Here is a 15,425-nt window from a genome sequence, read left to right on the forward strand (position 1 = left end):
ACTGGAGTTACAGATGGTTGTGAGCCGCCATCTAAGTGCTTGGATTGAATCTCCTCTGAAAGAACAACGAGTGCTCTTAACTCCTGAGTCGTCTTTCCAGCCTCAAGGACTTGTTTTTAAAAGATGGGAGATTAAGTATTTCAAGCCGATGTGAAGAGAAATACAGCAGATTACTTTAGGTATCAATTTTCTAAGCTGAGCATGTAAGAACGAGGCCCAACCAAGGTTTAACGCTGGGTCTCAGAGAGATCCTCCAACAGTCTGGGCTGCTGTGTGGGAGGTGGAGGACAGAGGCTCACCTGTTCTTTCCGAGCAGCCTGTATCCATCTGCTGCTATGTTTTGATTTTTGTCAGTTTGTGAGAGAGAAATCTCCTGTAATCCAGGCTGGCCTTGAACTTAACATGTAACTGAGAACTGTGTCTCCTGTGGCCCATGCTAGCCTTGAGTGTCTCATCCTCCTGCCTCCACCTCCATAGCTCTGGGGTTATGGGTATGCACCAGCACACAGGCCTGCATATACGCACAGGAGCACCCAGTGCTCTGTCCTGTTGAGGTCATGTAGGGGTGGGGAGATGTGATTGAAAGGACAATTCTGGGGTAGACTTTCCTAGAATAAGACCACCAGGACTGACCCTTGGGGCAGATGCTGGTTTTGAAGTGGGAAAAGAAACCCTAGACTCAGGGGCCAACGCTGAACAATATGGATATGTATATCCAAAGCAGTGACACCTGGCCTCCTGCTGGGTGTGTCAGACCACTCTGAATATTAGAAGACACCGGAATACATATGCCAGGCAGGAAGAGATTTCTAATAGTTTTTAAATTTCTTTGAACATCTTTTTTTTTTTTTTTTTTTTTTGGTTCTTTTTTTCGGAGCTGGGGACCGAACGAACCCAGGGCCTTGCGCTTCCTAGGCAAGCGCTCTACCACTGAGCTAAATCCCCAACCCCTTCTTTGAACATCTTGAAGTCAATTTCCCAGACTCGATGAATCACTGTAAGAGCTCTGTCTCCGGGGAGACAAACAGAACCTCCCAGCATCTCCAAGACATCCCTAGAGGTAGCTTTCCCACCTATCTCTGGATAGAAGCCACTAGGCTCTGGATGAAGAGGAACAAGCACATCTCTCGCTCCCTAAATTTCCAAGGGCAATTCTGTAGAAAGAGCCCTGGGAAGGGGACTGGGAGATGTGGGTGGTCAGCAGGGCCACAATGGGCACAATGGGAAACATTTGTGGAGAAGAAAATCAGCACCTATCCATGAGAAGAGGGGGAGGCAACACGGACATCTTTTACTCACAAGTGCTTTGCTGGACATTTAATGCCATATAGACAGATAGTTTTTAACAGACATCTTTGGGATTCCATGAAACTCAAGGAGATGATGAGAGCTGACTGGGTCGGTTTGGAATTTATATGTTGATGAGTGTTTTACCTACAGCTTTAGATGGTTGTGAGCCTCCACGTGGGTGCCTGGAGCTGAGGACTATTTCTTTCTTCCCCTCCCCCTTCTCTGCTATGGATACAGTGCTACAGTGTGACCATCTGCCTCACACTTCCGCTTGATGCATGTGCCTGCTTGGAACTGAAGATCCTCCCCTTCCCCACTGAGGATACAGTGTAACCAGCTGCCTCAAACCCCGTTCCCATGAATTCTTTCCCAGGACAGTTGTACCTTCAAAGTGTCAAAGCAAAATAACTTACTCTTAAGTCCTTTGTCAGGTCACAGCAAAAGGAACTCATATGGAGTTACTGAAATAGTGGCTCGATAGTTAAGAGCACTGGCTGTTCTTCCAGGGGACCCAGGTTCGGTTCCCAGCACCCACACGGTGACTCACAATCATCTGAAACTCCAGTTCCAGAGCATCTGACACCCTCTTCTGACTCGTGGTGCACATACAGGCAAGTTACCAAAGAGAAAATGAAAAAAGAAAATTTCAGTAACTCATATAGACGGGACAAATTAGAAAGATTGGGGATGTAAGAAAGGTATGCAGTGTGACCAGCTACTCCAACCCTGTCACCATGCTGGCCCCACAGGACAGACCATCCCTTTTTAAAAGGACAATTAACGACTGTGCAAATTAAAATGGACCCTTTCATCCTAGGGGTTCTTTTGACTCCAGGGACAATATAGTGAGTCACGGAATGAACTAAGAGTAGTATTAGGGGTCATTGGGTCCTGTTCCCCCCCCCCCAGCCCCCCACATAATGCCATATAGCTCATGATTTATAACTTGTCTCTATTTGGTAACCAGCAAATAATTCTAAAATGCCTCTTAAAACTTATCTGCACTAGGTGCTCACTTCCCCAGGACGTACACTAAAACTGGGACAATACAGAGAAGACTAGCACAGCGCTCGTGTGAGGGCAGCAGACATTCATGAACACTCCATACTTTTGGCTCAAGGATTGCAGAATAGAGGTGTGGGAAAACTGAGAACCAGAGGAACAGGAAGTTGGCTGTGAGATCATGTCTCCTAGAAATGTCAGGGAAGCTACACCCAAGAAGTGTACTGCCTGACTGGCACCAACAGACATGCTATTGTGGAAGGGGGAAAGGCCAGGTCTCAGGCCTGAAGAGGAACTGCAGGCAACTAAGGAATGGTGAAGGCTGGAGAAATGGTCTTCCCCAGGGATGAGCTCCCAGATTCGGTGTTCAATACCAAACGGTCAGCTCTGAAAACCTCTACATACAAGTAACGTTTTCCAAACTGAACAGATTGTATTAGGAATATATGTAGCAATATTTAGGGATATATGCAACAATATATTTAAACAATAATTTTAAAAGCCTTATGTATAGTAAACATACCCCTCACGAAGGGCCAATTTCTGATCTAACAGAAAAAAATAATTTGCCAGGTGGTGCTGGTGCATGCCTTTAATCCCAGCAACTGAGGAGACAGAGGCTGATGGATCTCTGAGTTTGAGGCCAGCCTGGTCTACAAAGTGAGTTCTAAGACAGGCAGGACACAAAGAGAAACCCTCTCTCAAAAATCAATATGAGGAAAATAATTTAAAGGCATAAAAGCAAAACAAACAAAACTCATGGAGATACTCTAGAAAAAACAAGTTGCCTCGAGTAATTTGCTATTATAGAAAATGTTACATTTTAGGAAGAGGAACCCAAATATCAAAGAGTAAGTTAATGTTCAATCATTTTCTGGGCTACTTCCTCACAAAGTCCCCAGGATTCCTTTCAAGAATCAGCCAGCAAGGGGTTGGGGATTTAGCTCAGTGGTAGAGCGCTTGCCTAGCAAGCACAAGGCCCTGGGTTTGGTCCCCAGCTCCAAAAAACAAAACAAACAAACAAACAAACAAACAAACAAAAAAAGAATCAGCCATCAATTACATTAAGGTGAAGTTACTTAAGTTGCAAAGGTTCTGAACTCTAGCTGCATCATCAGTGGTGGTGATTCTTCTGGTATATTCTTTAAACACTTATCATTGGTGCTTGTTTCATTAGTACATAGTACTCTGTGATACATTTTAACAATTTATTTTAAAAGTCTTCTAACAGTGCCACCCACTCAACTTGTTTATCTTTGTATGTTCTTGTCTTTATTGGAATCTCCAATTGTCTTTATTGGACATAGGAATAGCAAGCATAGGCAGTGCTCAGATGTGGCCAATGCCAAACGGATGCTGGGGACTCCTACTCTAAGCTTTATTATCTGATCTGTCATTAAGATGTAGAAAATCACACATCTTATTTTTTTTGAGACAGGCTCCCGTTATTTCAAGCTGGCCTCATTCACTGCAGAGTTGAGAATGAGCTTCCGGTCCTCCTGCCCCCAGTGCTGGGATTACAGGAATGTACCACCATGTGGAGTTTTATAGGGTGCTAGGGAATCAAACCCAAGACTTGGTGCACAGTAGGCAAGCATCCTACCAACTAAGCCACATCCTCAGACCTCATAATAAATGATTATTATGAAATCATCCTAACAAAAAGTCACAGTGCTCAATTTTATCTCTCTGTAAGTTGTATCTTTGATGCTGAGGGAAATAAAAGTCTTCAGATACAAAGCATTAGGGTTAACAACCTATCCACATAAGGTGCATAGTAGCCTTGGGCAGCACCAAGGAACCCTCCATGACAGTGTGGGTGTGTGTATGTGAGGTGCCCTTCCAGAGGACTCAGGTCAACCCTCAGCACTCACATGCAGCTCACAACTCCAGTTCAAGGGATCCAACACCTTCTGGCCTCCATGGGCACTGAAGGCAGGTAGTACACAGAAATGCCTGCTGGCTAAACACTCATATAAATAAAATAAAAACAAATCTTTTTTTTAAATATTGTCATACTGTCCACGGAGAAGCATAGTGTTCTCTGCTAGTGCAATTGGATTAGTTACAAATATATATTGCAAATTTTACAGGAGCCGTAGAAAAGGGGGTTTAATTGTGTGCTAGAGGGAAGATAAATGGGATGGTGGGAATGTTCATAAACCAGAGAAAGCAGAAGACATGAAAGTAGAGGAGGGGACTAACGGAAAGAGGAGGGAAACCAACCAGCAGGATTGGAGAGGGGACAAGACGGGGCAATGGGAGTGACAGAGTAAGGCCCATGATATCCCGTTGTAACCACGTATGGTGTCACACACCTTCAGCTCAGCACCCAAGGGGCAGAGAGAGGTGGATTTCTGTGAGTCCCAGGCTAGCCTGGTCTATATAGTGAGTTCCAAAACAGCCAGGGCTACACAGGAGCCCCTGTTTTGAAAAGAAGTATATATGGTGAAACCCGTCACCGTGTACACTGAGGACACATTAAAAAGTCACTAGATTGTGCAGAAATCCGGCGCTCCCAGGAACGCACTTGCTGAGCGTTTATTAAGTTCCCTGTGTGACAGACACTTTAGGCTCGCTCGTTGGGCATGTGGAATGCAGTGAGGCTCAGGGTGGAACGCCTGTTTCACCTGGAGGGCTGCAGACAAGACACCTGGAAGGTCACACACATGTACTTGCTAGTGTGGTGTGCACATGTATGCACATGTACATGTGAAGGTCAGAGGTCGCCATCATTTGCTGTCTGCCACCACCACCTTCTTCCTTCCTTCCCTCCTCCTCCATCTTCTTCCTCCTCTCCCTCTCTTCCTCCTCCTCTTCCCCTCTTCCTCCTTCTCCCCCCTTCCCCCCTTTTTTTGATAAGGATAGCTTAGTGTAAGGTCAGCTTGAAGGTCGAATGTCCTCGTCGGTCCCAACCATACGCCATTCTTAGCATTAACATGGTTAGCTTTTGTGTGTGCTTGCACGTCACTGCAAGCCAGAGGTTGATTTTTTTTTCTCTATTGCTCCTTATTCTTTGAGACAGTCGTTGAACCAGAGCTCACTCACTGGCTAGAATGACCAGCCAATAAGCCTCTGGGACCCTCTTGCTTCTGCCTTGCCAGGCAGGGATCACAGATGTGTACCACACAGCTGGGTTGTTACACGGGTGTGAGGAGTCCAAACGCAGCAAGCGCTTTGCCCGAGTCACCGTCCTAGCTCTCGCTTTAAGTTTTTTCATTTTTATGTGCATGAGTTTTGTCTTCATATATGAATGTGCACCACGTGAGCTTCCTCCCCACAGAGGTCAAACAAAGTACCAGACCCCCAGAAACTGGATTTATGGGCAATTGTGGGCCTCCATATGAGAGCCAGGAATGGAATGGAACCTAAGCCCTCTGCAAGTGTGCTCAGTGCTCTTAACCACTAGACGTCCTCCATTTAACATTTACTAGAATCTTTAGTGTAATTAAGTTAGCTTTTTTATTTTTAAAGACTTATCTATTTATTATATATAAGTACACTGTAGTTGTCTTCAGGTGCACCAGAAGAGGGCATCGGATCCCATTACAGATGGTTGTGAGTCACCATGTGGTTGCTGGGATTTGAACTCAGGACCTCTGGAAGAGCAGTCAGTGCTCTTCAGCCCCTAAGTTAGCTTTTATTTCCTTCACTAATGCTAATGTGGACTTTGGGTCAGAAAAAGTAAAACAGTTACCACCAGTGGTGGGCAGTGGTGGCACACACCTTTAATTCAAGCCCTCAGGAGGCAGAAGCAGACAAATGCCTGAGTTTAAGGTCAACCTTGTCTACAAAGCTAGTTCCAGGAGTCAGGACTACACAGAGAAACTATCTCAAAATAAGACAACCAACGAAACAAAAAACACCCCCTACATAAACAAAACAAAGAAAATGTTAAAAAAAAACATTGGTTTTGTAGATTGACTATCTTATTTAAATTTAGTTGTGTCTTTAAAATGATTAGCATTACTGATAATCTGTCAATCAATTTTGCCTCTGTATCTGGCAAACACACTGGACACCAACTTCACTTATTTATGTGTGTGTGTGTGTGTGTGTGTGTGTGTGTGTGTGCAGGCCAGGCGGAAGCCCCTTTACACACTGAGCCATCTCACTTACAAACCGAGGCAGTGAGCATTCTCGTCCTCTTCAGCTTTAGAAGTTCTAAATCTTGTCTAGTCTTCAGATTCTGCTAAATTAGCATAGCCGGCTTCTGTTTACTCTGCCGCAGCACAGAACTAATGTTGAAATCAACAACCCACTTATTTTCACTCAAACACAACAACCAGTTCAGCTGTAACTCCCCTTCTCGAACTCAAGCGCTGCGCTAACGTTTTCTTCAGAATTTTAAAATATTAAATGAAAGAAACCACTCATTGAGACTTATGACCACATCACATTCAGAACCCCAATCCAAATATTTACCCTCACAAGTACTTTTGAAGGAGCCTCCCCAACCCCGCCTCTGTACAGGATGTTACCTTGTAAGCTTTCAAGTGGGGTTGGTTTAGCCTTTTGCAATGCTATACTGTGGCGTGAATACAACAAACGGCGAATTGGTAACTACATAGATGTGGTTTGCCCAAGTCTGCAGCTGGAGTCTTTCCAGGCTCTCACATCTGAAGAGTCAAACACACCCCACCCATAGGTGAGAAAAGTGCTGGAGGTCCACGGAGCGATCGAGTTACTGGACAAACAGAGCATCTTGCAATAATAACAGGGTTTTGGTAAATGATCTTCCTCAGGAGCTGGACTGCTCCTGTTTCCTTTTTACCTTAAGCTGTGCTGGGCAAGGAGGTACAAACAGGGGGAGTTGTGGGAGTGTTAGATAAGGAATGACCCCTGCTTTGGGCATGGGAGCAGCCTGACCTTCAAAGCCTCAGCTGTTCCTAGTGACTGCTCTCCTGGTACTTTGAACCTGTTTACACTCAGAGCAGGTAAAATCTGGCTGGGTAGAACATTCTCCAGGTCTCACTCAAGGCGCTTCAGTTGCTTTTGTGTTTTTGTTTTAAATCCCTATTCACTACGTGTGTGTGTGTGTGTGTGTGTGTGTGTGTGTGTGTGTGTGTGTGTGTGTGTTGCCTTGCACATAGCAGGCGAGCACACTATTACCAAGTTACACCCCTGCCCAATATTTATTAACAAAACTGTCTGATATATTGGAATATATGATCATTGAATATTCGTGTATGGCTCTATTTTTCTTTTGAAGATTTTTTCAGGTTTGTTTTGAACATTCATAATGTCCTTTGCCTGCTGTTAGGTTTTTAAATCTTTTAAACTTTTACTGCTTTTCCCATTTTATTTATTTGTATGTTCAGATGCATGGAGGTTCAAGAACGTCATACAAGACTCAGTTCTTCCAGGTACTCAGGTTTGGTGGAGAATGCTAAGACACTCAATGGCCAAGTTTTTAAATTAATTATTTTATGGGCGGGGGTGTGAATACAGGTGCTCCCTTGGCCATGCCACACGTGTGCAAACACACATATAGCGGTGGGGTCTCTCTTTCTGGTCCTAAGAGCTTCTGGGTAACTCTCCATCTGGGTCTCCCATCTGACTGTAGGAGTGCTGGGATCAGAAATGTTGGTTACCACAGTCAGCTTTCTTAGCCAGTTCTGGGCCTGAACCTGGGTCATTATGGTTGCACAACTGACACACTTAAGATGTGCTGAGCCATCTCCCCCACCACCATAAAGACTTTTCTTTCTTCCTCCCCCCCCCCTCTCTCTTTTGAATATTTTGAACCATCTGAGTCTTCCTCATGGCTTCCGTTGAACCATCTGAGTCTTCCTCATGGCTTCTGTTGAACCATCTGAGTCTTCCTCATGGCTTCCGTTGCCTGTTCATTTTGAGCTTCCCTTTTGGTCATTATCGTTTTGGTGGTGCTAAGAATTGAGTCAAAGGCCCCAAGCACACTAAGCACAGACAGCTCCTACTAACTCTAAACTTTTGAGACAGGATCTCAGTATGTTGACTACACTAGCCTCAAACTCATGGTCCTCCTGCCTCAGCCTCCAGAGTGCCAGGATTAAAGGTGTGGGCCACTGTACCTGGCTGAACTTTCCTCAAAAGAATTATTTTCTCTGAGCCTTGAAGCTGCTCTGCTGTCACCATGAGCAGGAGCCATGCCCACAAAGCAATGTGGCAGGTCCTAGTCATCCAGGGCAGGTCACACACAAGATGGGACTGCAACAGACATGGCAGTACCCTATAGGGTCTACCTGACAAGATTAGTTGGTTTGCACATTTTAAAATACAGTTGTAAATGGCAGGGTTCCAGTACCCTTTTCACAGCTCCCCCTACTAGTGAGGTCTTTTATACAAAGCTGTCAACTACAGACTTTAGATTTTATCGGCATTTCCATATTGGATGCTACCTACCTAGGATTCCATGTTTTTCTTAGAACACTGGGGGTCCCCTGTGTTCCGAGATCTTCTGCTCTCTTGAGTTGTCATGGAGTTTCATTTTCTCGGGTTTCAAAAACAACCCTTTGCTTGCCCTATAAATTGTCTTCTCAAGGTGGGATGCCTTTGCCCTTCTCGTTTGCCTTTTCACACCATAGTGTCCCAGCTTTTCGTTCTGCCAGCATCTGTTCTAAGAGCGCATCAGCCGAGCCCCTGGGCAGCAGTAAGTGGGCGTGGCACCACGGTGCGAGTGGGGACAGTTCAGCCGGCTCCCAAGAATGGAATGCTGTGTATTGAAGCCCTTGGAAAACCACACTAGGTATTCTTAGTAGGCACTCAAAACCAGAGAACAAAAGGTCACCTCAGCATGGGTAACCACCACCGAAGAACTACAAAGCAACAATGTTACAAAGGAATAGACCACAAAGGATCGCCTCGACAGCGATTCGAAGCATTTATTGACATTTCCATTTTAAAACGCTAGGAAAGTTGTAAAAATTGTAAACGTGGGAACCAAACACTTGCATAAATTATATCCAAACTACAGCACATTAGAAAACAGTGCAGCTAATTGAAGGGTAGAAACATAACTGACAAACAGAAGGGCGGGCTCAATCGCTAAGTCACACACCCAGACTGAGTTTTCAGCGCCCGTTTGAGATCAGCAAACCGTGATTGTCAAGTTGCAGTCTTGATGCCACAGGTGGCCCAACGTGCTCTGCGGTTTCATACATTAACACAAATCACCTAACACGAGGGTGCAGAAAGTCAGAACCCCGACCTCAACCAAGTCAGAGACAAGTCGGCTTCCCGGGGCAGCCTGGTAGAGCAAGCTTTCCTGAAAACCCTACTCCTGTCTCTGTGCCTCTCTGCTCCACAGAGAGCTGTACAGAGAGGGAAGAAACCCAGAGCCTTTCTCTAACTGTTGCAGAACCAACACCCTGGTGCTCAGCATGACTGAATTAATGACCAGAAACCCTGGTTCCTCTGGAACCTCCTGTTTCTTTCCTTATCACTGCCACAGAACTTTAAACGCCTGGCTTTAACTTAGCCCTGTAAGGGCACGTTTGGGAGGCAGGTCATGAGGACTTGCTATCTGGTGGGCATGAGAAAAGACATCAATGGTGTTCTAAGTAATCCCCAAAGTGACCCTGGAGCGGGGAAACACAGAAGGAGGAGGAGGCAAAGCAGGGAGCCTGGAGCGTGACCTACCCTGGGGGACACCAACTTGGGAGGAGCACATCAGATGCAGACATTCTCTGGTCCCCCCCACCCCCACCCCCGTCCTGCCTGGTTCTTAACCGATTCATGTTCCCAAAGGCATTTACTATTCTTTTTCTACACTTCAATGCTGCTGTGTGCTCTTAAGATAATTGCTGAGTGTCCTGTTACACGCACAGGCATGAATTAACTTTGCACCGTGATGGTTCAGTTTTCAAGTCTTTTTTTAACATGGACAAAAGAATTCTAGTTTAAACACCGCAATCACCATCCCCCCTTCAGCCTCCTCCCCCACAAAATAAACCACCTGAAATGTGCACCATTCTTGTTTACTGGGTGATGAGTGTAAGCCTATATACTTCATGAGAATGTTACAACAGAGGCCCATAGAAACCCTCTCACCTGTTCCAGGAATGTCTGTAATAGGCTGGACTAATGACGAAGCTCAATGGACTGTCCCACACGGACGTGTTTGTGCGCACGGGTGTAGAAGCGGACTTCCTCGTACTCCCGCCTGGACCAGATGTGGACAAGCAGACTCTGATGACTTACTTTGGAGGTAGAAATGACATGGCGAGGACTCCACTAGTGGCAAACTTAGTGTGAATTAAGACAGGAGCACACTGCCCTACGCCCAGAACCTTGACCCAACATCTTTCCAAGTGTCTGATTCCCACCTAAGAATCTGGGATGAAAGGGCCAAGGGAGGCCTAAGGAATGATTAACTCGTGAAGTCCTGCCAACACAGACCAGTGTCCAGGGGACTGGCTTGGTTACTGGAGCACACACCAAGATCTGAAATGGCAGTGAGCACTCTGTATACAAGAAAGCAGGGAATTACTGGTTTGGGCCTGAAGCCTTCCAGGCACACTTGCACCTGTGCTTTGGGTCACTGGCCTCATGCCTTCGAAACTTCGGCTTGGCAAAACCCTACTGCTTGAAAGTCCCATGCCATCAAAATCAACACATGCTCTGAGATGAAATGAAAACGGGAGGAAATCATGGAGGGGTAGCTAAAGATGTAACTTATCCATGACCTGCTAAAGACCATAGAGGACCATCAAGATCTGCTGTAAGCTAAGCTCTGCAAGGCCCAGCTCAGCACCACTGACTGACTTTAGAGCAGTATCAGCAGTTCCTGGTATCTGACCTCCCTTTCCCTACACCGGGGCTCTTGCTAGGCAGATCTTCACCAGCCTGGACATCTGCTTGTTTTGTTACTAGACAGGAATCCTCCCAACACTACTTCCTGTTCTTAGGATGAAGTTTACTCGGACAGAGTACCCAATTCCTACACCCTTTCTCGGGACAACTGTGAGGCTTATCCATTGCTGTATCATCGCTGGCTTGAGTAACATCAAAGTGGCTTCTGCAGTTGGTTTCTCCCCTAAAGTCTCATTGATCCTAAACATGTAACTTCTTTGACATCTGAATATCCACCACACCTCTACCTTTTGCACTTTATGGGGATCTAAGCCATCTTGCTTAACTATAGCTTCCATCTTTTATACCTGTCTGTATTATCCAGCTTAGATTCTAAAATCTCTTGGAAGACAGGACTCTTCATGTCTGCTGACTAATCTAGTGTCAGAAAGTCGGAGCAAAAATGATGCTTCAGAGGCAAACTTTGAAGCAGACAGAAGAAGTGGTAAGCTTGAAACGAAAACAGCAACAGGAGGAGTCACCCTGGGCTTTCTGTTTGGTTCTGATTTCCTACAGGTGAACCCAGACACTTGCAGACCACAGCACAGACCACAGCAGAACATCCACACAGATAACATCTTACATTTTCACAGTGACTTAGGCTCCCTCCTCGAGAGTTGTCAAGTAGGATCACACTTGATTTTTAGAAGCAGAGATCCTATGAGGTGTTGTGGGGGGGAAGAGGGGGGCGGTTAGAATACGGTCTTGTTAATAACAAGAATGACACACAGAAGGAATCGAACATGAGGACTTAGCAACAAAGGAGACTGCAAAAAGAAGCACTTCTCCAAGCACTCTGTCCCAAAATGCTGACTCAAATTTGCAGTTTGTGTTTCTCAACAGAACTTCTAAAATTAGAAGAAAAGGACAGACATTAAACTTGACTTTCATTTTGGAGTGCTTTAATAATTTATACATGTTGAGGACCACCTCTGTTAGGGGAGCACACTGGATGATCCACTGGACGCCTGCTGGACATGGCGTATCCCAGCAGTTTAACTATGGTAGACCTGCTGTGCTGGTTGTTTTAGGGGACATGAGTGCAAACTGAGTGTGCTTTAAATAACCAACAACTGTGCACTGGGGCTCCCACAGAGCCTGCACGCCAAACTACAACCCACCTTTGGTTGTGACACTCGTTTAAAGTTATATCTGTTCTGAGAATAAAAATACAGGTAGAATCCCTTTATAATCTCAAAGGCATCAAAATTGCAGTTTTTGTCACATCCTCTGACACTGAGACTCGTTTGGCATTGTACAAAGGAGGTGGTCAGTTTCTGGACGCTCTATGTCCAAAACATTCATGACATTGGGTGAGAAAGGGCCATTTATTCTGTGGGTTGATTTGAACTTATCACATGATGTCATACTAAAACTCTGCCTGGGTATTTGGGACTTGGTTTGAGTAGTCTGGAAAGAGGGTCTTCTAGCTTAGGAAGAGTACACATTAAATCAAGATTAATAAATAACCCCAGCACTGGGGTCTCCTCTTCCTTTCTGTCAGAGTGCTGGCAGGCTACCTGACAAAGAACAGTGGGTCCTCCCCTGCGTGCCTTCTGTGTGTGCAGATAAACACTGGCTGCACCAGTTTCCGGAAACAGATGTCCCTGTGTCCCAAGACTGACTGAGAAGGGCAGAAACAATTCTAGAACCAGTAACTCCAGTCTGGGGACTTTGTTCTAGCTGTTTCCATTTTCTTGAAATCTGTAGGCACACAGGTTTTGATTAGGCTGAGCCTCACAAACTCTGCCCCATTATCTGCTGCTCAATCAAAAGTATTCATTCATCTGGTAAAGAGGTTCATGTATGACTCCCTGTGAGTGTGCAACTTCCCAGAGTTTCTTTCAGGCACCAGGATACAGAATGTCATGTCAGAGGCTGAGAAATGTGACATCAGAATCGCACTGAGAGGTAACCTCTCTCTGGCCCAAAGTGAGTAAGACAGACTTCAGACAAAGAAATAATAGCAAAACCAGGAATGGGGGAAACTCTCATTTCCTTCATGGTTTCAAAACCCTGTATTTCTTCAGTCATTATAGAGGCTGAAAGGGACTTAGTTCTACTTCCAGTCCAGAACTCGGGGAACCTGATTACCATGGGCAGATTCGTGACAATCGGGTGGTCCTAAGAATCACTGGTAATGACATCTGCTTCCATAAGACATTCAAACATATTCTGTGAACAAACTGTCAGTGAAATACAAGGACCTGGGTTAGGACATCCCAACGGCCTCATCCTGTAGGACGGACCTCGCCGAGATGCTCTGCTATGGTGCCAAGAGCTGGGTGAGCCCAACAAATAAACAGCAAATACAACTAAGGCTGAAAACCCAAACTCTGATATGTATTGTGAATAACCAAATAAACATGAAGCTTCCCCTCCCAAGTGCAGCTGTCTCATTCTCTTCCCCCAGACCCCCGACACAACGAAACCACCAACATATTCTTCTACTGCGAAAGCCACAGTTGTATTTCAGACAGAACGGTGAAGACCCTCAGAGCTGTAGCACCAGAAGGAGAAAGAACGCAGGCGATGGCTTTGTGGGAAATGACCAGGCTCCACAACCTATCATTAGGTTCCCGCCAGTAGCTCTTAGATTTCTAAAAAGTCTCAGTATGTCTTGCTGTTAATATCACTATCAACGTGAGTTCCTACGGAGGAAAAGAGGGCTCAAGCTGTTACTAAAATATCTTGAGATCTCTCTTCTCAGGAAACAGTAGTGGGTGTGTTGTACGGACCAGTCAGATTCCCGGGGAAATGCTGTCCCCCGCTCCCCTATCCACTTATAGGGTTTAATTTTCCGCCTTAGAAAGAGGAGACTAGCTTACATTTTGTTAGCTTAGGTTTATGTTTTGGTTTTCCGTGTGTGTGTGTGTGTGTGTGTGTGTGTGTGTGTGTGTGTATAAGTGCTGGCTTTTGGCCCAAAGTACACACATTTTGACTGAACCAAAGTGGTCATCAAATTGCCAACCCAGTAAAAGTACCACGAGTTGTCCATGTGGCTTTATGGCATCTTCTCACATTGCAACTTGTTCCCTTTCCCCGGGCAGCTCGCCCGGACGTGCTTCTTCCGACTCTTACAAACACCCACTCAGTTGATTTCCTTTTGGTCTTGCTTCCACGGGAAGCAGATGCTTGGCAAACCTGCAAGGGAGGCTGATCAGCTGTGGAAGTTCTGTACTGAGCCCTGTTTCTGAGAGAGCCGCAGGAGCTCCTCTCGGATCGCTTTGATGAGGGAGGCTGAGGAGTGGCCGGGCTGGAGGTCCTCTGTGGAGCTGGTGGGGTAACCCAGCCCAGGGCCCTGCAGCCCTCGGTGGGCAAGGTTCCCGGGAGGGGCTGAGGGCTCCCTGCCCGAAGTCCTTGGCACCTGAAACAGCGGTGAAGAAGAATACTCTTGATGTCCAAGCATGTGGGTCTGAAAGACACAGTAAAGGTCATTACACTTCCCACGTGAGAAGAGGAGAAAACGCTAATTAACACTGGGAAGGCCATCTCCCACCCACTCTCTCAGTTCTCCAGCCGTGGTCCCTGTCACCCGAATCTGTGTGTGCTGGGTGGAGAGTGAGTGGGAGCAGTGGGGAGCTGCTCCAGGTCTTCTGGTTCATGGCAGAACGGAGAGAGCTGGGAGCTGGAGAGGATAGATTAGGGGACACCCATGGCGTCCCAGAGTTGGGGCAGCTAAGGAAGCACTGGCCAAAGCCAAGATGAGAACCCGAGTGTCCGTTCTGGTGCCCAGAGGGTGTGCATAAGAACACACTGGGGCCTTATCCTTAGAACTGCTGGGGTCACAGTCAAGCCCTTCCGCACCCAGCCTCAGTCCACCTTCTCCAACTGTTATCTAGCACACACCTTTTAGTGCCGTTTTAGAAAGTAGGCTATTTTTACTAGAAGATATTAGTTCTAAAATTGGCAGGCTTTGAATTGATTTGGCATTGTTTTTTTTAAATCATATTTTTTTAAGATTTATTATATATAAGTACACTGTAGCTGTCCCATTACAGATGGTTGTGAGCCACCATGTGGTTGCTGGGAATTGAACTCAGGACCTCTGGAAGAGCAGTCAGTGCTCTTAACCACTGAGCCACCTCTCCAGCCCTGATTTGGCATTGTTTTGGCAAGATTGATTACATTTTCCTTACTGGTCAGTAAACAAAATCAGTGTGTGCAAGTCAGTATGCTAAACTACAGGTCCCAGCACTACGTTATGGGTGAGGGCTGAATCAGTGTGACTAAGTCGGCCTTCTAAATGCCAGGCACACTTGGCCTCCCAGCGCCAACCATTCCTACATTCCCCTGCCCCA

General features: G+C 46.0%; 2 protein-coding genes across 2 annotated transcripts in view; both read right to left on the reverse strand.

The window, feature by feature from the left end:
* The window catches only part of Atp6v0a4 (ATPase H+ transporting V0 subunit a4), an 82,467-nt gene extending 71,882 nt beyond the window's left edge, over positions 1 to 10,585 (reverse strand). Inside the window, 1 exon segment of the mRNA NM_001415838.1 lies at positions 10,324 to 10,585. The gene's annotated coding sequence lies outside the window, so the exon portion shown is untranslated.
* Kiaa1549 (KIAA1549 homolog) overlaps positions 9,131 to 15,425 on the reverse strand; it is a 127,607-nt gene continuing 121,312 nt past the window's right edge. Inside the window, 1 exon segment of the mRNA NM_001447383.1 lies at positions 9,131 to 14,539. Within this exon segment, the coding sequence (NP_001434312.1) occupies positions 14,285 to 14,539 (255 nt within the window). The 3' untranslated portion in view covers positions 9,131 to 14,284.

This window comes from Rattus norvegicus, chromosome 4 (genome assembly GCF_021556685.1).
Source record: "Rattus norvegicus strain SHRSP/BbbUtx chromosome 4, alternate assembly SHRSP_T2T, whole genome shotgun sequence".
Lineage (NCBI taxonomy): Eukaryota > Metazoa > Chordata > Mammalia > Rodentia > Muridae > Rattus > Rattus norvegicus.